This window comes from Polypterus senegalus, chromosome 13, assembly GCF_016835505.1.
Source record: "Polypterus senegalus isolate Bchr_013 chromosome 13, ASM1683550v1, whole genome shotgun sequence".
Classification (NCBI taxonomy): Eukaryota; Metazoa; Chordata; class Cladistia; order Polypteriformes; family Polypteridae; genus Polypterus; species Polypterus senegalus.
This window is the reverse complement of record NC_053166.1, coordinates 156581053-156605807: the sequence shown is the minus strand read 5'-3', so window position 1 is coordinate 156605807 and position 24755 is coordinate 156581053. Positions and strand designations below refer to the sequence as shown.

Below are 24755 nucleotides of genomic sequence, written 5' to 3'. Positions count from 1 at the left end.
TTCTAACTCTTGCTATGTTTATCCAATCTTGGATGTTTAATAGATGCACCCTCTGATCTGTAAATGGTGGCTCTGATGAGGTCACAAACTGCCTACCCCAGGATGCCTTCTGGGAACATTTCCATGGAAACCGTAATACTAATACATAGAAAATGGTGGTGCTTCTAATAAAAAAATGGCGTTGTATAGTAATGATAAAAAAATGTAGCTTTATTTAGAAAGCTGCCAGAAAGAGATAAAGACATAGTATGATTTATTTTGGTAGAAATCCCCAAAGGGTAGAAATACCCTAAACAGACAAGCAGATTGCGGAAAGAGGATCAAAAATTGCCTATAAAACATCAAAGGAAAAGCAAATTGATAACTGTACTAAAGATAAAACTGCTATACAACCCAGAAGTTCAAAAACTGAAATATTTCCTTTTCATGGGTACTGCAATTTTGGACCATTTTGATCACAATGTAGGCACATCATGGTGGACACACTTTGTAAAAATAAATCGAAGACTTTGAGAGGATGATCTGGTTTTGACTTAGCTTTATTAAATAACTTCAGATTTAGTGTTAACGCACTGTACTTGGTCACAACTAATAGTAATATCTTAAATGCATAATTGTGAGAGTGTTTTGGACCTGTTACAGTTAGACGGACTTTCTAAGGATGTCTGTTTACCAGTTATGTGAATATTATTATAGCTCCCTTCACAACAACACCGACACAGGTCGGTTCTTTGAAACGGGCGTTTATTGCTTGGGTTTGTCTTACTCACACCATCATGCCTCCACGCCGTAAGAACTACATGGTGAGTAATCAATACCGAACACATTAATGAATACACAGTAACTTGCGTACACACAGGATGAAATACAAAACATTTAGTGCAAACATGAAACAAAAACCATTTTACAAATAAAATACCTCGTTGGCCGCTTGTAATGAAAAGAGGTCCTTAAATCACTTTGATTGTCTATTTTAGCTTCAGACATTTATAGCTTTAACCTTAAATACAACATGGCAGAGCCTGGTGAGAGACATCTGCCCACCTGCAATCCATGTGTGGTATAGCAGGTCCATAGCTCATGTCAAAGGACCATTTTGAAAATAAATAATCACCGCACTTGCGTCTTAGCGAGGGCGGCGTGGTGATGTATGGCTAAAGTGGTTCCTGGGGTGATTTGCGGTGCGGGCGAGTTTCACCTAAGTGCACAGGTGAGGAGTCGTCCGCATCCGTAATTGTTCCCGGGAGCCGCTTATTGCCACAGGTGAATCACGTCCCCGTCATAAATAGAAGGCTAGGAGAAAAAAAAACTTCTAAAAGAGAAAAAGATTTTGGAGGTTGTGGGAGTGAGGAAGAAGGCAGGAAGCTGGAGGAGAAAGCAGGTGCAAGAGAGAGAAAGAGCGCGCAAGCGCTTGCAGGCAGCTAGACTGAAGAGCCCCTCATGAGCAGTGCATGGCCGACACTAGAGGAGGGGCAGTTGGAAATGGTCGCTCCAGCTGAACGATTTCTAGGAGCTGGAGTGACTGGTAGTATGGATGACTCCCCGTGGAAGGCAATGGGAGTTGTGGAGTCTTGGGAAGGTGAGCCTCAGCGTTAGCGACCTGGCCATCGAGGTACCCAAGTCTCGATCCGGTAAGGTAGCCGTGGAGCCAGGGAACGGAAGGCAACCGGACAGTAGTAAGGTCAGCTGAAGGAAGGGCGACTCCCCTGTCGAGAAGCCCGTATGGGAGAAGCAGGAGAGCCGCCACATAAAGGAAGTCACGGGGCTTTGTGTTTTTAAAGGGACTGCTTCCAGCATTGTTTTAACCTCGTTTTAAAGGATTGTTTTTTTCTGTTGGATTTTAACCTCCACTTCACTTCTGTTTTAATGGATTATTTATTTAAAGATTTGATGCACTGCACTATGTTGGTGTTTGAAGACTTGTTTTTGTTTGTTGTTTTTAAATAAAAGCACTTTGCACTTTTGCACCATCCCCTTGCTCTATTTCTTGTGCCTCACTGCCGAGCTCATCGGTAACATTACTGACGGTGACGGGTTCAAGGGCTCCCGGAAGCAAGATGGGAGCATGGAGCAGATCCCGCATCATCACACCATGGGGCAGGTCTTTCTCTTGTTCTCCCGATAACTCCTAAGTGCGTTCTCGCGAGACACATTACTTTACATGCATACTGCATTATCTTAAAGTCACTTAACAACAACAAACGAATTGTAACATGTACTGTAAATTTGTAAATTTACTATACACATCATTTTTTAAATTTAGATTTGTTTAAACTTCAACTATATATTTTTGAAGTTATGTAACCCATCATAAATCAATTATCTGCACCATGAACTTCATATTAAATATCAAATTCAGTCATGAAAAGGATTCATGGCCCATTTTAGGATTAAACATAAGATCTCCTCCAGTTGTTATACTGGAGACCGTCTCAAGGAATCTACTGAAGGTCATGTCTAAATTATTCGGCTGTGTACAAAAATTGCTTTGTTTTTGATGCACACCAGTTCATCAACCAGCATCTAAGGGAATTGAATCTGCTATAGACCACTGCTTTTCAAGCTCGGCACCTCATTCCTCCTTGGAAGAAAAGCTGATCTTTAGGATTGCATCATTGTTTTCCTCAAGGGGGCAATAGCTCCCTGGTTGGAAGAAGTTATTTTTAATTGCGGCGTTTTAAGTAACCTGAACCTAAATAGATATATTATAAAGAGGCGATATCCCTCACGTAGTGATATGGCTGTAAGAAATCACATAAAAGAAAATAACTTTGCTTTCTTTAATGGCGATTTACACGGCATAACAGATGAAAGGAAGCCAATGGCAAGACAATTACTGAAGTGGGAGTTCGATGTATACAGTGTGCCATTTCCGTCACTGCGCTGGAAGGGTTTTCACGATTGGATGACGTTATCTTCTATCCCTCCGGCTTCCTGGTGTGCCAGGCAATGTTCCAAAGCTTTATACCCTTTCTCCATGTGCAGACCCCTACTTAGGTAAACCATGCCATTCCAAACAAGGCAAAGAGAGGATTCAATTTCATGCACACAGAAATAGTACAATGCCCATTTTCATAGTTGTCCTTTTCTCTCTTCAAATGCTGGCCTAGCAGTTCTAAGTGCTGAGCCCATCTCTGCCCATGGCCTGTACATGTGAGTGGATTTATAAAATATTTTTTGTACAGAGCACAGTGACATTAAACTTATATTCTCATTACGATCATAGCCCCCCCACTCTTTTAACCATGACTGGTATCACAGACTTAGGGTACAGTGTAGATCTGGACAAGGAAGAACTGGCCAGGTAGTCATGTAGAGTCATGAATATAAAAATAAGGAATATGTATAAATGTCCAAGAATCCAGTTTCAAAAATTCGGATGCAAGTGTCAGTAGGCTTAGTGCTCTAGGAACCAAGTTAGCCAAACTATTCGATAACATTTCAGAAATTATTTACCGCTCTGGTGCTGATTTTTATTATCATAAAATAGGTCATTACAGTAGCAACTGACAAGAAGAATTCATAATTAATTGCAGAATTATGGTGTTTGAGGGTTCCTCTCTTGCACGTTTTGGCTCAAAAACTAATCCAGCATATTGTCATCTCATAACAGGCTTTAGTTTTGAGTTTGGTATTTTTTCCTTCCTGCCGTTTTAGCTCTAGACCGTCCTCAAGAAACTGTGACACACAGACAGACAGACAAATACCCCATCATCGAGATATCAGTGTTTTGGGTATCGTGCTACCCTAAAATTTTGAGACTCGTCGAAAACTGGAGATCAAAAATGTTGACAAATCTAAAGCTTTCGCTCCTCTCTCATAGACGATGGGTTATGGTGGGGTGGGTGCAAAGTCTAAAAGCAAAGGTCAAGAGCACAGGAAGTCAGACAAGGCTCAGGCAAAGGTATCCATAACACAAAGCAAAAACAGAAGGGCAATATCAGAAACACTAAACTCGGGAGCAAAATGTAACTAAAGGCTTTCATAATAGCAACATGAACAATGCTAGCCGGACTCCCTCTTTTGTTTCTCTTTGAATCTGCAATCTTGTCTTATCAGCCCAAATTTCAAAACTAACCAACACATGAGGATAGGATAGACCAAGGAAATCATGAAACATAGGGAGAGTGTGTGGGGTGGAGGCCAGACCGGATACGGACATCTTTCTATAATTTTAGTGAGGGTGCAGACAATTTTAAGCTCCTGAAATTTAAACTCGGTATAAGGCTCTCTGATGCCAGATTCATAGCACCCCCGAATGAGGCACATTACGAGAATTGTGAGGGAACGTCAGTTATGGCACTACGGCCATATGGCGCGTTTCCCCAAGGGTGACCCAGCTTGTAAGATCCTCATTGTTGGGGACCCGAGTGGCTGGACCAGGCCAAGGGGTCGCCCACGTAACATCAGGCTGTGGCAGACAGAGGGTCATTTCTGGAGGGTGGGACTGAACCGCGTGTCTGCCTGGGGGGTTGCCAACTGGGACCTCGAGTTGTTATCGTCGTGGAGTGGGTGCGGCAATGCACTATACCAGTGCATGCTCCCCAACTTGACTTGACTTGATGGCAGATTTTAGGGAGACATTTTACTTCTACTGCTGGGTTTTGTGTGCATAGCTTGAAATTTCAATATTCCATAACAGGAAATTGAAAACATGGTATTGAGAAGTACACGGGGTACGGAAACTGTAGTGGGCAAATAGTGTAGCGAAGCAATTAGAGAAGCTGAGAATGTTAGGGTAGTCAGCATGATGTATTGAATACAAGTCAAGGCAAGTTATTCTTGCACTTGTAATAGAATCGGGCACAGAATGTGCTTTGCTGACGTTAAATAGGATTTCTGTTTAATGGGTAATTTATCAGGAGCAGCCATGGACTTCTCAAGGGGAGCCAGGTAGGAGAGACAGAAGAGGTAAAGCATCTTCTGTTTTATGAATTCTAAATGCCCAGTTAGACAGCTGTAGGTCAGAAAATGAAACACCAGTGTTGTCTCATGCTTGAATAGGAACTTGAGTGTACTCCCACTTCAAATAAACATAAATAAAATCTCTAAAATGAGCGATTTCACATCAGACCAATACAATGGAGAACGGTAAAGGGTAACTGTGGCACAGATACATTTAAACAAGGGACACAGTTCATTATTAAAATTGCTAAGGGAGTGTTGTGAGCTCAGAGTCCCAAGCACGCAAGTCTCAAAACAGTTCCAAAAATACCCGCTAAAGGGGGAAATCCTGTCAAAACCCCCCAGCTAGATACAAAAAAGGGCCATGTTAAAACCTTATAAAACAGAAAATTGATTTTCAAAGGCTGTGTTAAAGTTCTGTAGAGCACCAAAGATACAAAAACGAGCTGCCAGCGAAGAGATCCAAGGCGAATAAAAGCCTCAGTACAAAATCCGAGGAATGTTCAAAATACAGAACAAAAGGTCAAAAGTCCAGTAAATCGCTAAGCACATGAAAATCACAAAAAGCGCAAGATCTCCCCACTCCTCAGTGCATTTTAAAATGAACCACGAGGAACTGTGGGAGACCCCCTGGATATACAGGGAGGAGTGCAATGCTTGGCAGGTGGCACTACCTCTTGGGAGACCAGCCATAAAACACATAACATGGGCAGTTTCAAGACATTGAAAAAAAAATGAAAAAGAAAAGTAATGGATATAATCAATAAAAAGAACATTAACAGTAAAAAAAAAAAATCAAAAATAAACTAATCAGACATAAACCAGGAATTTGAACCCCTCACCTAGGGGACTGAAATATAACACTTGAGACTGAAAGGTAACAGTCAGGTGTGACCATGAGTAGAACAATCGTGATTTTTTTTTTCTATTTCATATCTTCTTTGCTTAAAAGCTCCCCCTTCTTCCATAGAGTAGGGTTATTTTTTTAGCTTTCCTTCCAACTCACAGGAGATCTGCTGGGACAGAAGTTCTTTTATTCTCCTGTCTGCCAGTAATGGTTGGTAGGTCTGGAATTTCCAAAATCCTACCCCTAAACTCTATTTCATGAAAGTACCCGTTGGTCCAGAAATGTCAAGTCAGTTAGTCATTTTCTAACCCACGGGGTTGTGGGAGTCCCAGCTAGGATAGCACACAAGCCAGGAACAAACCCTGGACAGGGCACCAGTCCATTGCTGGGCAAACACACACACACACAGCCAACACACACAATGACCAGTTTAGTATCACCATTCCACATAACCTGCATGTCTTTGAAAGAAATTTTAAACACGAAGGAAATCCACACAGATACGGGGAAAATATGCAAACTCCATGGCGGGAAGGACGCGAACCCTGGTCTCCTTACTGTAGCGCTACCACTGTGCCACCCTGTCCAGAAATGTGTAACAATAAAATACAAAAGGTAAAGTGAGTTTCTAGATTCCACTTGTACCACTGACTAAAAGAGTACATTAAAAAGATGGAGGCCTTAGTGATGTTACTGGTTTTAAGCCTGGCAGTCATACATACTGTTGATATTGTACCCTGCAAGACTGTCAGTAAACAGATTGCTACAGACTTTTTTTCTTTTTAATTGTAAAACAAGTTGCCATTTTATGCCGTTCAAAGCGTTAAGTCTCAGCATGAGGTGGCTTATTAAATAGAAGATGCTGAACGTGTGGCAAACTAAACAGTGATGTTCTCTGGCTCTTTGTGCCTCTGCAGGTTTTTTTTTATTTATAGGTGTGCTGGTTCTGCTTTGTGTGCTGTGCAGCCTCTCCATCATTGCATTCAGCGTAACGGCCATTCTCAGTGCCTTTTATGTCTTGACGTCCAATGTTGTGAATCAGTACCAGATCCAACGGTAAGTAGGTCACAGAAATTACCCATTGACTTGTTCTCTGCCCTTTCAGATTAGTTTATGCTTATCTATCCTCTACTTCTTCGTCTTTCGGCTGCTCCCGTTAGGGGTCGCCACAGTGGGTCATTTGTTTCCATATTTTCCTGTCCTCTGCACCTTGCTCTGTTACACCCATCACCTGCATGTCCTCTCTCACCACATCCATAATCTTCTTCTTAGGCCTTCCTCTTTTCCTCTTGCCTGGCAGCTCTATCCTTAGCATCCTTCTCCCAACATACCCGGCGACTGTCCTCTGCACACGTCCAAATCAATGTAATCTCGCCTCTTCGGTTTTGTGTCCCAACCATCCAACCTTAGCTGACCCTCTAATGTCCTCATTTCTAGTCCTGTCCATCCTTGTCATACCCAGTGCAAATCTTAACATCCTTGACTCTGCCACCTCCAGCTCTGACACCATCTCCAACCATATAACCTAGCTGATCTCGCTGCCATCTTGTAGACCTTCCCTTTCACTCTTGTTGGTACCTGTCTGTCATAAATCACTCCTGGCACTCTTCTTCACCCACTCCACTCTGCCTGCACTCTCTTCTTCGCCTCTCTTCAACAGTACCCATTACTCTGTACTGTTGATCCCAACTGTTTAATCTCATCCACCTTTGTCAACTCTACTTTCTGCATCCTCACCATTCCTCTGACCTCCCTCTCATTCACACACATATTCATATTCAGGTCCTAATGACTTTCATTCCTCTCCTCTCTAGGGTATATATCCACGTCTCCAGGGTCTCCTCAACCTGCTCCCTACTCTTGTTACAGATCATTATGTCATCCGCAAATATCATCAGTTTAATCTCATCTGTCAACCTGTCCATCACCATTGCAAATAAGAAAGGACTCCGAGCCGATCCCAGATGTAGACCCACCTCCACCTTGAATACAGCCATCACTTCTACCGCAGACCTCACCACTGTCTCACTTCCCCCGTACATATCCTGTTCCACTCTTACGTACTTCTCTGTCACTCCCGACTTCCTCATACAATACCACAACTCCTCTCTAGGCACTCTATCATATGCTTTTTCACAAAAAAATCCTTGTAGAGAAAAAAATGGAAGGAAATTTGGGAAGGGCAATACCAAGGGGGAGAGAGAGAGAGAGAGAGAGAGAGAGAGACCCCCTTCGAGGTAGGTTGGGTGTGCATCAAAAAATGGTGTAAATACAACACACAGAACGTAACACCAGTGATCCTCTTCACAGAGCTAGATTGTCAATCTGTGTTGGCCACCTCAGAAATACAGGGTGCAGGGAAATGGGAAATTTTCAATTGATGTTCAATGCACAAATAAACACATTACAAAATATATTTAATGATGAAATGTATTGTACAGGATATGCAATTAATGATGGTAATCAACATTCATTCAGTATTTATTTTATGTTTTGAAGAAAACATCATGAAGGTGTTATCCATTTCTCCGTACATATTCTGACAGCCTGTTGTGGAAATTCTGCATTGCTCGATGTAACGTGTCAAGAGGAATGCCAGCGATTTCCTCTTCAATCCTCCTTTTTAGTACAGCAATTGTTGCAGGATGTGTGTGGTACACTTGGACTTTAAGATGCCCCCACAGAAAGAAATCACAAACATTCAGATATGGGGATGGAACGTCACTGTTGTATGAAACAATCGTCGAATAGCTGCCATCGATTGTTGGGCAATATGTGAAGTGGCTCCACCTGGGGACGTCTTTTTTTAAGGCTGAACCCATTTCTTTGAAATTATGCACCCATGTTGTAATCGCGTGAACAGATGGGACACGATCATGACATCCTAACTGGTAATGACGCTGAAATTCCCTTTGCGCAGCCGTCACACTATTACCATTTTTCCAAAAGGCTGTCAAGCGAACGCTTATTGCGCACCACTCCACTGCTCCATTATAACTAATGGCAAGGGGTTCTAAATGAGGTCACATTGGTCCCAAACGACTGCTAACGCCCCAGGGTCACCAGCACCTGGTACAAAATTTCCAGATTCCTTACACCACCCTGTACACCACAACAGTACAAACAACTTTGTTCTTGCACTGTGCTCCTCACCAAGTGAAGTTGCAGATCGTTGCAACAACTCTCAAGGTGCTGACTTCTCAGGACAGCAAGCAAAAGAAAATGATTAACTGTGTTTTAAAATGACTCACAACAACATTTAAAAAAGAAGTAAAATACCTAAGGCTAGAAAAGTGTTTTTTTAGCATTGTGCCAGAGTTCTGTGCATTTCTTTATCATTGAAGTTGAACTTGGACACGTAACACTGTTGGGTCAATTTTTAATGCAGCATTTACAGTACCGCTTCCTTCCTATGATTACATAGATGTCTATAATATCCACTTTTAGCTTTCAAACCAACATAATTTCATAAAGAGTATGATAATAAATAATGCTGATCAGGTTAGTTTACTAAGAAAGGTTTGAACTCCCGAGGATCAACAGCAGAGTGCACACCATGACAAGCAGAGGTTGTCCTAACTCTGCATTCTTCAAACTCATCCTGTCTTGTCCTAGGTGTAGTGTCACAGGGTGGACTTGTTTTTGAGATCATTTGTTGGTCTGACTGTGTCACACCCCAAACAACAAGAAACAGTCTCACCGTGCTTATCCTCGGTACGTCGGCATAGTCCAGAACCCCAGGGTTTTGTGTTGTAAAGGTGAAGGTGTCAGCCATTGAAAGTGGCAAGTAGAAATTGCTACTTTCTCCTGGCGCTGTAAATGAATTTACGGTGTAGTAGAACGGGATTTTTTTTTCTTCTTTTTTTTTTTGTCCTCCTGTTTAAATAGTGAATCACCCAGATGCAGGTGATGGGATTGATAGGACAAATTATCATAAGGGACCACGGTTCCTCAGTGTTAACCTTCCCCCTTTGTTTCCAGGGGAGCATATTTACAGTACATAGACACACAGACTATGTACACACTTAAATATCTTACAGCTCAATCTGTTATGGTGGGACATAGTTGTTTTGACATATGTAAGATTAATATAAACAGTGTTGTTTCCATCAAGTCTAACTGGTCAGGCACTTGTTTTCTTAATTTTCTCTCGGTTTTACGTTGTGAAGATGAAGTTGTCTGGCGTTGAAAGTGGCAAGTAGAAAAAGTGTAAACGATCTGAATCACTGCTTTCTCCTGGCGCTGTAATGAATTTGCGGTGTAGTAGAACGGGATTTTCTTCTTCTTCTTCTTTTTGTCCTCCTGTTTAAATAGTGAAAGACCCGGATGCAGGTGATTGGATTGATAAGACAAATTGTCATGAGGAACCACGCTTCCACAGTGTTAACCTTCCCCTTTTGTTTCCAGGGGAGCATGTTTACAGTGCATAGACACATAGACCATGTAAACACTTAAATCTCTTACAGCCCGGTGGGACATAGTTTTGAAATATGTAAAGATTGATATACGGTGTTGTTTCCATTCAAATCCTAACTAGTCAGGCACTCGTTTTCTTAATTTTCTCTCGGTGTAGTCCACATGTGCTGAGGAGCATGGTAGGTGTTATTGGGCTCTCCCTATTCTTGGGCCAGGTGAGTCTTTATTAGTCCTGTTAAGATCAGGATGGCCTGCCAGAAGTGGTGTAAAATGGCACTATAATTTGTAAGTACTTTTAACAGGAAAATTACAAACACGAATACGGTTCTACGCATTTTAAAATATGTTGTAGCCTTTTATGTCATACTGAAGTAGTACTGATGTTTAGCCTTTGCAGTTATTTCACTATCACCATTGGACACCATTGCATTGACTCATCTGGACACGGCAACATTGTGATGTAGTTGCTCAGAATGATCAACGTTGCTTTTAAACTAACATTTCATTCTTTATGAAATGGCTAATGTTACCAAGCGTCAGTGAATGAATGCTTGTCTCATAACAATTCTTTTGCATATTAGGGGGATTCAGTTTTTGAAGTTGCTGCTTCTTAGATGTTTTCTTTGATTAGTCAAGCAGTGCGTCATCTTCCGGTAAAGTAGCCTGTATTCCGTAAATGCTCAGAGGCACTGACAGAATCACCTAACGCAAGTACACTTCTGTGAATCTTAGTTAAATTTTTATTTGGATGCAAAGAAATGCATGAATCATCTTCTATTTGATGCCGTGCAATTTCCAATTGGCTCCTGATAAACAGGTGACCTACAAGTTTCGAGTCATTGCACAATTTTTTAATAGGTGGCATCTAATTCCCAAACTTTTTGATCAGACCTCCTACAGTGATCAGCTGTTTATGTAGCGTGACACTATAGTTCTGCTGTGCGGCTCTGCAGGAGAGCACTTTTCGGCTAGCTGAGGAATCGTTATTTTTGAAAATGAAGAAGAAAACAGCAGGAAGACTAATAGCTAATCCAGTTGCTATGGCAGGTACAGCAGCATGGACCGAAATTTAGAATGAGGAATTTAAGTTGCTTGGAAATCTGCTAAGTTTTAATATTCTGTTGAACATTTAAACGTGTTGATGGAGTATTAAAGTTAATTTCAAATATCATTTAGATTGTCATAAAATAATTCTACTTTATTCTCAAAAAAGAATGTTTTCTCCACTTTTTTCACTTTTTTTTTTTTTTGACGCTAGTGAGACCAGCTATGTTATATGGGTTGGAGACGGTGGCACAGGAGACAGAGCTGGAGGTGGCAGAGTTAAAGATGTTAAGATTGGCATTGGGTGTGACGAGGATGGACAGGATTAGAAATGAGGACATTAGAGGGTCAGCTCAAGTTGGAAGACAAAGTCAGAGAGGCGAGATTGTGTTGGTTTGGACATGTGTAGAGGATATTGGGAGAAGAAGGATGCTAAGGACAGTACTGCCAGGGAAGAGGAGAAGAGGAAGACCTAAGAGAAGGTTTATGGATGTGGTGAGAGAGGACATGCAGGTGATGGGTGTGACAGAACAAGATGCAGAGGACAGAGAAGATGATCCGCTGTGGCGACCCATAATGGGAGCAGCCGAAAGAAGAAGAAGAAGTTTTTACTGAAGTTTTACAGTAAAAGTGTAAGTTCAAAAAGTATTTGAGTGTTAATTTCAAAGTCAAACAGAATAAAATCGTATTACACAACGAATAACACTAACACAACATGAAACATAATTTACTTTCAAATTTTTACGTTTTACTATTTTTTAATATGGTTAATTACTCACTGTAATACATCCGCATCCCCATACATGACCAGCAGAACTGCAAAGAGGATATCGCGTAGTGAAGGCACGAGGGTTGGCGAATGAAGTAGTTGTTAAAAAGAAAAAAAATATAGATTACTCCCATATAACTGTTTGGTGCATTTTCATTTTTTTTTTTTTTTCTTTTTTACCCAAACTTAGTTTTCTAATTTCAATATTGTTCCCAAAACACAGAACTTGGGGAAATAACAGTTCACTTAATTAGCCCAGGAGTCCAGTTAAAAACAGAAGCTGGTTGGAACAAAAACCTGCAGCCACAGGGGGTCCCCAGGACCGAGTTTGGGAAGCACTGCGTTGCAGCTTAAATCTCAGTGTTACAGAGCCAGAGATCATGTGCCTCTGTTGGGGCTTTGCACTAAAAGCTAAAATGTGTTGCAAATGTCCTCCTTTTGGCCACACTGGGGATGAGGCCTTCGCTCTTACCTGGTACTGTATATGAATTCAGAGATGTTACTGAGGCCCACCGCATACATGGTCAGGCAGCTCTTGCTTTTCTTTGTCTCTCAGTTTAGGTGAGAGAGAAAATATCCAGATTCTCTTTGGTACTAAGTTAACATTCTTTAAGAGGTGTATTGTCAAGTAGTGAGTGGAAATATTGAAGAAATTCACCCTTTCACTGCTAAATTGTTAGATGATCCAGAATTACTTGATGTTACTGGAATTCCCTATCTTGGGAATTCAGATACCCTCCACTAACATCTATTGTGATGTCACCTTAGCCCTGCTTCAAAGCACAACCACGAAGGATCCTCCGCAACCTTTTCCGTATTTTGGTGGCATTTTTAGAACACCCTGTTGATAATTTCCTTCATCTCCTTCCATTTGGCCTCCTAGCTGTTGACCTCAATGAAGTGTTTATCAAGGCTGTGCAGTGCCCCATGTCTTGATCTCTAGCTCTAGGCTCTAGGTGTACTGGAGATGGTGGTCGTTCTCTTCTCTGGAACAGGCAAACTGGTCACAGCTCATCTGATCGAAGAGTTTAGGTAAGATGAACAAGGTTTGTAATCAAGGCTTTCTCTACTTTCTACTGATAAGCAGGAAGCCACAGAGATCAGTCAGAACGCTTCTCTCTTCCTCTTACGCCGGCCTGAATTGCGACTAATCTAGGTAGCCTCACAGTTTGGTCACATACTGGATGTCATTCTGCTGGATTTCTCCCCCACAGCAGATCTTTCACCTTCAGGTCTCACAAATTTACCGTCATTGACTGAAGCCCTCTGTCAGCATTAGCTTTTGCTGTCCTGTAAAGCAGGGGCTCCCAAACGTTTGGACGTCAAGTACCACCTGAGGTTCAGTGAGTTGTGTTGCGTACCACCCGCACCTTGTTGATAGGGAGGGAGAGCTGTAAGGAGGGGGAGTTCGGGTCTAAACCGCCGCGAAATCTGAATTGGAAGAAATTATGCATAAAATGAATGAAAAAATGTGTGCATGTACATAAATTGATCAATTCCGCCCCAAAACTAAATCCTGCCTTCGGCCTGTATGTGACGCAGTTACCGAAGACGAAATGGTATCGGCTTTGTGCTTAGATCTAGTGACTACGATGCGATACAGCGGCAGTGCACGTATAACAACAAGCGCTTGAGCGGTTTCTGTGAGGCAGGGTTACCGAAGACTAAATATTGCCGGCGTTGTGCTTTCATCTAGTGACCGAAAGCTCAAACAGTGAAGAAGTAGAAGTTGACTTCCGCGAAACAGAATTATGGTAGCGTTAAATGAACTAAATACTGATTCGAATAATAGGTTTTATTTATTCAGATGACGAAATTTCACACCGCACTAAATTTGGGAATCCACGTATTATTGTATTTATTTTTTATTTTTTTTGTTTTTATTTATTAATTTTATTACAATCAATACATAGCAATCAAGTTTTTACAAAAAAAAATTATGTGTAAGAACAGATCGATCCCCACCCCTGAGAGAGAGAGCAAGCCAAACGGTGTAAAATTTAAGGCTTGTAAAAATACCTAAATTAATAAATTCTCTGTGCTTTATAAACTTATTTTAAAATATTACTGATTAGATCCTGCCATGTTTTGAAAAATGTCTGTACAGATCCTCTATCTGTGTATTTGATTTTTTCCAATTTCAAATAGTATAACACATCAGTTTCCCACTGACTTAAAAGAGGAGAGTTTGGGTTCTTCCAGTTTATCAGAATGAGTCTGCGTGCCAAAAGTGTAGTGAATGCAATCATAATTTGTTTGTCCTTCTCCACTTTAAGCCCCTCTGGAAGAATACGAAATTTCACACCACACTAAATTTGGGAATCCACGTATTATTGTATTTTAACAGTTTCATTGGTTTTTGCTCACAACAGGCTTGTCATAAAGGGTTTTGCACAGATAAATTAAATTTCAGGGACCGCGATGCGTACCACCTGAAAGGGCTCTGCGTACCACAGTTTGGGAACCGCTGCTCTAAAGGACTCCATTTACATTTTCCTCAAACTAGATTCAAGGTGTCCAAGGTTGCAAGGTGATGTCCATTGGACCTAATCACTGCTCTGTCACTCTCCTTGGGTCAGATTTATTTATTTGGTATTAGGTACCCTTTATTAATCCCTGAAATTAATCATGAGATATCGTCTTTTCACGTGATCTTTGGAGTGTTGGTCAGACATTGTACAGCGCCCCTGGAGCAATTTTCAGGTTAAGGGCTTTGCTCGAGGGCCCAACAGAGTAGGAAACCCTTCTGCCGGTAACTGGATTTGAACCGGCAACCTTCCAGATAACAGTGCAGATCCTTAGCCTCAATGCCACCATTCCACCTGTGACACTATGGCGGTCTCTTGCACCTCACTAAGATCAACTCTGATGTGCTGTGTTAATATTCTCAAATTTGTATCCTGGATTGACAGACTTTCAGGCAGTGTACTTTTTTTGTTTTTACAGGCCTTGCTCCACACACATTCTGCACTAATTCTGTATAATTTGCTTGGCTTTTTGTCTGTATGTCCATCCTTATGGCGTCCTCCAATAGGGTAAGCAAGCCAACCCAGTCAAACCAACAGGTTTCCTATGAAATAAACCAACTCTCCCTTGACAGTGACACAAGTACTAATCCCAGTACCAAACCAATTCAGAATGAAATAGAATCCTGTTGTAGTTTGCACCCTGCCTGTTCCCAAAAGGCAATCTATTGTATTTGTAAGGTGTTGATTATTAAATCAGAAAAAGTATTATTCAGTGTCTATGTCTAGTTCGCATCATATATAATTAAGTGTGCTTTATAAGTTTAAATGACACTTACTTCTGGATGTAACCACTGGCATCTATTTTAAATGAAATGGAAATAGGAACCATTACTAAAAATTAAAAACCAGACACTGTTAGTCTGAGGTGACAACATCATGCCTGCCATACCACTATTACAATCCCCATAATTATCAATTTTTAGGAATTTTCTCTACTCAGGTTGACACTTTGACTCAAAACAGTTGCAGCAAAAAACCAACCCACTGACACCGTAATCATTGTGGCTACAAAGAGATGCAATGAAAGACGAGTTTCTTCAATACAGAATACAATCTTTCCTTTGAACCATGGGGCTTGGCACTGTGGGTTGGATGGCGTGACGTAAATTAAAACACATGCTGGTGAACACCTGAGCTTGTTACTATTTATATGGCCACCCAAAGCGAAAACGGTAGGTTTAATACCTTTAAACAAGCCATGGGGAGGCTTGATGATTCACATAAAAGTGGCTGTGCTGTGAATGTAGAAAGGAAAAGAGCAGCTTGAGATGGCAAAAGACACAACACCTCACTGTTCCATCTAACCAATTTGAAGCACACCTGCTACCTGTTCAGGGCTTTAACAGAAATAGACTGTCAAAGTTAAAGTAAAGGAAGAAAGACGAGCAGGGAATTGAATTTATGGAATGGTCTGCCAGTTTTAAAGAGCATTTGTGGGTGTTTGTTGTGAGGTAGTGTCAGAGGAAATTACAATTAGGAAACTCATGATGGAAAGAACTAGAATTTTGGTTTGCTTACAGTACTGGGTGAGTCAAAATTATGTTAACACTAATGGTACTGCTATGTATGTACTTATACTAGGGGGCTTTGCCCCCTGCCAGCTGCCGCCTCTCCGAAACTCCTCTTAAACGGTAATACGATGGGAAACCAATACATTTTTTTTTAACTCCTCTTTGCTCAAGCAGCTGCTGCTGCCCTCATACGTGATCTGCATTTTGCTCGCCTACCCTTCAGCCCCACCAGCGGTAGGCTCCTTTGTGAAGAGGGTGGCTGAGCGCACCCCTAGGAGACGCGGCCGCACCTCCGAAACCCCTCTTAAATGGGGATACATTGGGAAACAAGTAACAGGTGTTTTTTTAAACCTCCTCTTTGCTCGAGAAGCCATTGGCTTGCGGCTGCTGTGTGCCGCGTGATCTGCATTTCGTGCGGAGCTGCGAACGGTTTGTGAAAGAAAAATTAAGTGCTTGCAAGGTACTAAAGGTTAATAGTTGACAAAGCCATTTGCTATAATGGCAGGCTATTCATACTCGGCATCTGTTATCGGACAGGGTGCAGTAAACTGACCAAAGACAATTTCCAGTTTCTTAGGAACGCATCTATTTGACACAGGAAAGATGGCGTTTCCTCCTTTAGGGTCTATCTGATCAGTGAAAAAAATAAGAACCATTAGCGTACTAAAATAAAATGCTTAAGTAAACAATATTACGTTTATTTTTAAGAAATAAGGGAAAGAGGGAGGAAGAAGAAATTATTAAAAGCCAATAGAAAAAAATGTAACTGCTTTTCTGCCTTTGCAACGTAGAATCCACGTACTCATCTGTGACTGAATAAAAATCGAATTGATTGAACTTGTCCTGTCTTCCTCGGGGAAGTTGTGTACAGCACTTGAATATTCGATCTCTTTTCGCTGTTCGGTTATTTCCCCGAGTAACATTTTCAGATTGTTTGCGCTAATGCGATCTTTACTCTCAGTTTTGGAGACTTTCGAATTCGCACAGAGCTGCAAACGTTCAAAAGCCTGTAAAGCACCTGAATATTCGATTTCTTTTCGCTGTTCCGTTATTTTCCTGAGTAATATTGTCAGTTCGATGACGCGGCCGCTCCTCTTAAACTGCGATACATTAGGAAACAAGTAACAGGTGTTTTGTTCACCTTGTCTTTGCTTGAGAAGCTGTTGGCTTGCTGATGCATGCCATGTTATCTGCATTTCGTGCGGAGCTGCGAACGTTCAAAAGCCTGTAAAGCACCTGAATATTCGATTTCTTTTCGATGTTCGGTTATTTCCCCGAGTAACATTTTCAGATTGTTTGCGCTAATGCGATCTTTACTCTCAGTTTTGGAGACTTTCGAATTCGCACAGAGCTGCAAACGTTTAAAAGCCTGTACAGCACCTGAATATTCGATTTCTTTTCGCTGTTCCATTATTTCCCCGAGTAATATTTTCAGATTGTTTGCGCTAATGCGATCTTTACTCTCGTTTTTTTAAGACTTTCGAATTTTCCTACTTCCATTACTCTAACCTGCTCTGTATGTGTATCACGGGAATTGCGTCTGAAGGTTGTAATTATGACGAGACTTGTTTGTCTCGCGTGATGTGAAAGTGTCTCCGTTTTCTCTGTCTCTCTTCAAAAGATCACGTCTCATCCCCGGGAAAAAAGTCTCGTCTCGTGTTTTTTTTTTTTAAATAATAGAGAGATACAATTTTTGTGGACAATTTATGTGGTACATTTGTTGAACGTGAAGGGCTAACAGGTTGAGACATTCCTGTAAATCATCTTGCACTTATGAAGAATGATGGTCCTTTCTCAGAGAGTCAAGGCTGGGGGGCTGTCAAAAGGCAGGGCCTGTTAAAGCCCATTGCGGCACTTCCTGTGTGATTTTGGGCTATACAAAAATAAACTGTATTGTATTGTATTGTAAGTATGTTTTGTGAATAAATTGTTTCCGCCATTCAAATGTTAACCTAATTTTGACTCACCCTGTATATATGGTCAAAAATCTGGATCACGAGTTTATGTAGTCTTACGCAGCACGTGACGGACCCCATTCAGGTCTTTCCAGTTGAATTCGCCATGCTAAGAGCTGGAAGGCTGACCCTCGCTGCTGTGGTGTTTACAGACCGAGACAGAGATGTCCTTTACAGAACTGAAAGAACGTGTCAAGTTATGAGTGATGAGCAAACAGTCAGACACACTGCTGTGATAGGTAGTGGAAGTTGTAAGATAATCAGAGGGCTTCAAACTTGTTTGTTGTTTTACTGAAGTTTAATGAAAAAATACAGCTGGATAAAACATTCCCCCCACCCAGCACAGTAGCACACCATCCTGACAGGACCTTGGAACAAACATTTTTATTTATAACACTGACCTCTTGAGCACATTAAAAAAAAATTGTCTTTATTTTCTATTTCATCTAAGCAGTATCTCCTTTCTGTCCTTATTCATCATTCCTTTCCAGCTTATAGTCACAGCAGCACAATTTGCAAGGTAACAACCAATTCTGACCAATTACAGGATTCGCTCATTCACACTACCCCACTCGGGACGATTTGGACTCGCCAAATTAGCGTAACCTTTATCTCCATAGGAGGTAACCCCTATAGACGTTGGCAGAATGCATGGACGTCACAAATTCACTGTCTGGGCAGGGACCTCAGGATTCTGAAGCCGTGACATATCGGTGAACTAATAATTGAGGGATTGAAATGTTAGACAGAATTTTAATTAAATGAGTTAACTTCATCAAGCTTGTAATTTGTCCTGACTGACCTCTGCACACTCAGTACTGCAGTGACTCAGATGTACAGCAGAGTAAGCTTCTCAATGTTTGCTTCAGTTATGAGGCCATTTTGGACAGCTGACTGTCACTGAATGAGTTGATCTGGTGTGCCATTGTAGTCAAGCCTAGTGGCTTAGTGTAAATGTTGTTATTCTGGTATGTGTCAAATGTAAGTACTTCATTTACACAATCGTTTGAATTATCAATCTATCTATCTCTGTATTTATTTAAGGAGCTTCTGTAAGATACCAGATTTCTCCCTAGGGGCAAATAAAGGCATGACATATCAAGCAAACTGATTAAGAATGATGGTCCTTTGAAAATCATAAACCATTCATATTTTACAAATCTGTTATCATCTCTCCATGATTAATTATGGAATGGGTTGCAGATCTAAATAAGTAAAGGGCCTTTGTGGAAACTTTATGTGGATGGCTGTTTTCAAAACCAAAAAACAATTCCCTTATGGCAATCACTCTGAGGAACCACTTTGGCACCCCGAGTGCTTGACTTGGAGTGAGCCGTCTGATAAGCAGTAAGCCGATCATTTACTAGTCACCAGTCGTCAAACTGCTTGATCCCACCAAACTCACTGCAGCCAGCTGAGTCTGACTGCTGCCTTGGCACCAAACCTAAAATCTAAGGGTGGGTGGGGACCCCCATGGTGCACCAAGGCTACAGCTTTAATCGCATTAGTTTGGTTCCCTTTGCGTCTTTCTGATGTCAGCAGTCCATAAAGTCGGCTAGCATTTCATAACATTTCAGAGACATATGTCACATTCGCTCACACTTTGTAAGCTGTTGTCACCTCTGTGCGTGTGACATTGACAAACAGTGTTCCCCAGCACTTATACATTGCAGATTTTGCTGAAGCTCCAGAAATGTTTCTTTATCTATTATATAGTGCCTTACATACCTATCTATCCATTGTATAGTGCATTTCATATTTATGTATCTGTTATATAGTGCCTTTCATATCTATCCATTATATAGTGTTTTTCAAATATATGTATCTATCTATTCTATAGTACCTTTCTATTATAGAGTGCCTTTCATACCTATCCATCCATTCTGTAGTGTTTTTCATATACAGTAATCCCTCCTCGTTTGCAGGGGTTGCGTTCCAGACCCCCCCGCGATAGGTGAAAATCCGCGAAGTAGAAACCATATGTTTCTATGGTTATTTTATATATTTTAAGCCCTTATAAACTCTCCCACACTGTTTATAAATATTCCCCGCAGAGTTATACAGCATAATCCCTTTGTATTCTCTTAGATATTAGGTAAGATTCATTGAAATTATGTATATAAACACACTGTTTATATACAGTAAAACCTAAATATTATTTTAAAGATATTGAGTGTCTCCGATATCACATGTTACAGCCATTATGATAGACATGCCACCAGCAATAAATACGTACAATGCAACAAAAATAGTATACAGTAAATGTATGTGTACAGTGACACTAAACGTATGTACATGTACTAAGTACTGTAAGTAGAAAATTAATTATGGTTACTCACCAACAATGACACGATGACTTGTCCGATAACAATGAGTTTAATTTTACTGCACAACAAAGGAGAGCGTTACAGCCCTTAAAGGAGCCACTTCTGGTGATTGTGTAGCACTTCCGTTGTTCTTCTTCAATCCAAATCCCTAAAGCAGATTCCATCCAGACTACTGCCTTATTACATCCACTTACAACTCGTTTTGCACCCTGGTTAAAAGGACACTGCGGCCGTAGATCTGATATTCCTTTCCTACTTTTTAAATAAAAAGAATCGTAGCCTTCAACAAATCCAAAACGTTTACCTTTTCGGCAATCGTTAACATCTTTCGTTTGCACTTGGGCACGGCCCCTGAAGCAGTAGCAGATCGTTTTGGAGCCATAATGAAGGGCTTGACTATGCACAAAGATAAACACAAAAGAGCACAACTCTTTACACAGCAAAACACGTTGATGCTGAATGAGCGAGACAAGACTTCCTGGTTAACACTGCATTCAGCACGCAGGAACTTAACTGCATGCTCTGATTGGTTAGCTTCTCAGTCATCCGCCAATAGCGTCCCTTGTATGAAATCAACTGGGCAAACCAACTGAGGAAGCATGTATAGGAAGTAAAAAGACACATTGTCCGCAGAACCCGCGAAGCAGCGAAAAATCCGCGTTATATATTTAGTTATGCTTTCATATAAAATCCCGCGATAGAGCGAAACCGCGAAAGTCAAAGCGCGATATAGCGAGAGATTACTGTGTATCTATTATATAGTGCCTTTTATCTATCTATCTATCTATCTATATAGTGCCTTTCCCATCTATCAATCTATCTATCTATTATATAGTGCCTTTTATCTGTCTATCTATGTATGATATAGTTCCTTTCATGTATCTATCTATCTATCTATCTATCTATGATATAGTGCCTTTCATCTATCTATCTATCTATCTATCAGGGTGGGGCATTTATATGGATACACCTTAATAAAATGTGAATGGTTGGTGATATTAACTTCCTGTTTGTGGCACATTATTATATGTGAGGGGGAAAACTTTTCAAGATGGGTGGTGACCATGGTGGCCATTTGAAGTCGGCCATTTTGGATCCAGCTTTTGTTTTTCAATAGGAAGAGGGTCATGTGACACATCAGACTTATTGGGAATTTCACAAGAAAAACAATGGTGTGCTTGGTTTTAACGTAACTTTATTCTTTCATGAGTTATTTACAAGTTTCTGACCACTTATAAAATGTGTTCAATGTGCTGCCCATTGTGTTGGATTGTCAATGCAACCCTCTTCTCCCACTCTTCACACACTGATAGCAACACCGCAGGAGAAATGCTAGCACAGGCTTCCAGTATCCGTAGTTTCAGGTGCTGCACATCTCGTATCTTCACAGCATAGACAGTTGCCTTCAGATGACCCCAAAGATAAAAGTCTAAGGGGTCAGATCGGGAGACCTTGGGGGCCATTCAACTGGCCCACGACGACCAATCCACTTTCCAGGAAACTGTTCATCTAGGAATGCTCGGACCTGACACCCATAATGTGGTGGTGCACCATCTTGCTGGAAAAACTCAGGGAACGTGCCAGCTTCAGTGCATAAAGAGGGAAACACATCATCATGTAGCAATTTAGCATATCCAGTGGCCTTGAGGTTTCCATTGATGAAGAATGGCCCCACTATCTTTGTACCCCATATACCACACCATACCATCAATTTTTTGTTCCAACAGTCTTGGAGGGATCTATCCAATGTGGGTTAGTGTCAGACCAATAGCGGTGGTTTTGTTTGTTAACTTCACCATTCACATAAAAGTTTGCCTCATCACTGAACAAAATCTTCTGCGTAAACTGAGGGTCCTGTTCCAATTTTGTTTTGCCCATTCTGCAAATTCAGTGCGCCGATCTGGGTCATCCTCGTTGAGATGCTGCAGTAGCTGGAGTTTGTAAGGGTGCCATTTGTGAGTAGCTAATATCCGCCGAAGGGATGTTCGACTAATGCCACTCTCCAGTGACATGCGGCGAGTGCTACGCTGTGGGCTCTTGCTGAATGAAGCTAGGACAGCCACTGATGTTTCTTCATTAGTGACAGTTTTCATGCGTCCACATTTTGGCAAATCCAACACTGAACCAGTTTCACGAAACTTAGCAAGCAGTTTGCTAACTGTAGCATGGGAGATGGGTGGTCTCGTAGGGTGTCTTGCATTGAAATCTGCTGCAATGACCCGGTTACTGCGTTCACCAGACATCAACACAATTTCTATCCGCTCCTCACGTGTTAACCTCTGCGACATGTCAATGGCTGTAAACAAAGAGAAACTTGTAAATAACTCATGAAAGAATAAAGTTACGTTAAAACCAAGCACACCATTGTTTTTCTTGTGAAATTCCCAATAAGTCTGATGTGTCACATGACCCTCTTCCTATTGAAGAAACAAAAGTTGGGTCCAAAATGGCCGACTTCAAATGGCCACCATGGTCACCACACTTCTTGAAAAGTTTTCCCCCTCACATATACTAATGTGCCACAAACAGGAAGTTAATATCACCAACCATTCCCATTTTATTAAGGTGTATCCATATAAATGGCCCATCCTGTATTATATAGTGCCTTTTATCTATCTATCTGATATAGTGCCTTTCATCTATCTATCTATCTATCTATCTATCTATCTATCTATCTATGTATGATATAGTGCCTTTCATCTATCTATCTATTTATCTATCGCATGATTGGTACATTTGTTTCCTCACAGGTATGGTGGCCTGAAATAACAGTAAGGTCCCCACTGGCAGATTGGTTAATGGCCCAGTGTTGTAGCTATCCTAAATTTTCCGTTTCTGCCAGGTCCTTTATTTTTCCTTGATGGTTTATAATGACTTGCTGTGGAGATAAGAAATTTACCAGCCTCATTTGGAATTGACCCTGCCGTCTGCTCCTTGGCATTTCAAGAACAGCAATTAACGAGAATTTCAAATAATGAGCCATTTTCATAGCACTGTGTTATGCCTCGAGCTGCTACATCCAATGGCATTGTGATACCAGACATTTGCTTCACTTTGTGACAGATTTAGTACATACATTCTATTAAACTCATTTTGTGCTTGCGTATTACATAAATGTTAACAAAATGCACTTACTTTTCTTTCGATTTTGTTGTTTTTTATTTTTCTTTTAAGCTCAAGACGGATGAAGCAAGACACCTCTGAGAAATCACCTACTTCTGAGCAACAGACAGAACAAAAAAGTGATTAGAGATCCAATGAGGGGTTTATGCCCAGTGCTTACCCTCTGCCACGACTTCCTTCACAGTATTTTTCAGTGAAAGAATCTAATTTTGGTGCTTTTATGTGCCTTTCAGATTTATCAGCATTTATAATTTAATAGTTCTAGACTGCCACAGGAGAGGTTTGATGAATGTGATTAGGAATAATTAGCACTTTAACTTGATGTTTTATGCAAAGCCGCCTTTACAAGGAGGAAGAGACTCGTGCCTCCCCACCTGCAGCCCGGAGAGCAGCTGCAACGCTGGCATCGAGGATCAGAGAAGGAATTTGTGACACGTAAACAAATAGGATGAAGGTGATCCGGGTGTAAATAATGTATGATGTTGAGCTGAATGAAATACGGAGGCTGCCCTTCTTCTTGATCTCATTTTCTTAAAGGAGAGTGAAAAGTAAAGGTGAAAGCAGCAGGTATCGGGCATTGACGCTCTGTTCTCTATGTCTTCATCAGCCTGACTTGTCTCTGTATTGCAGGAATGTTTTTTAAAATGCATTTCTGAGTTCATTGTTGTGTTCACATAGTAAAATGAAGTGCCTTTTTTTGAATATTACCTGCTTTTTCACAAAAAAACTAAATAAATTCGGTACAGTTACATGTTTATTTTTTAATGATAGAATACATTTATGGCCATTTTGCCCAAGATTTTAAAGGAAACAGATTTCTTTGCTCAGCGAGGAACACTAACTGATTTGATTGATTTCTTTAAAACTGCTATAATTGTTATGAAGTATTCACACAATACTTTAGAGTTCTGTAGCACACTAAGTTTAAGATTGTGTATTAAACAGCACCTTACGTGTTAATTCTGGTCTATCAACTAACAAATGCAAGATTCCACTTCTTAATGTATTTGTAAATTTGACCTTTATTCGGAAACGTGTGAAAACGCTCCCTAGTTCTTACCACCACCTTTGTCTATTTACGCAGATATCCGAGTGATTGCTGATGGGCCTTCGTAGTTTCTGGATGATATTCACATTATGTTCCTCACACCAGTAAAAGACACCGTCTTCTTTCAGAACAGCCCCCTGCATAACCTGTGGTTCCTGGAACAGGCCAACTGCCGCCTGTGGTAGCCCCTGTGACCACAGAAAAGGCATTGTCAGTGCCAGAGGTGTCTTTATATTGACCGTCACACAAAGCCACAATACACTGAAGATTATCACAAAGTAA

The 24755-nt window shown here is 41.0% G+C and overlaps 1 protein-coding gene across 1 annotated transcript in view; it reads left to right on the top strand.

Moving 5' to 3' along the window:
* The window catches only part of LOC120542460 (lipid droplet assembly factor 1-like), a 59295-nt gene extending 34910 nt beyond the window's left edge, over nucleotides 1–24385 (top strand). The window contains exons 4-5 of the mRNA XM_039774956.1: nucleotides 6670–6808; nucleotides 23477–24385. Of these exons, the coding sequence (XP_039630890.1) occupies nucleotides 6670–6808; nucleotides 23477–23552 (215 nt within the window). The 3' untranslated portion in view covers nucleotides 23553–24385. The remainder of the gene's footprint in view (nucleotides 1–6669; nucleotides 6809–23476) is intronic.
* Nucleotides 24386–24755: the final 370 nt, after the last annotated feature.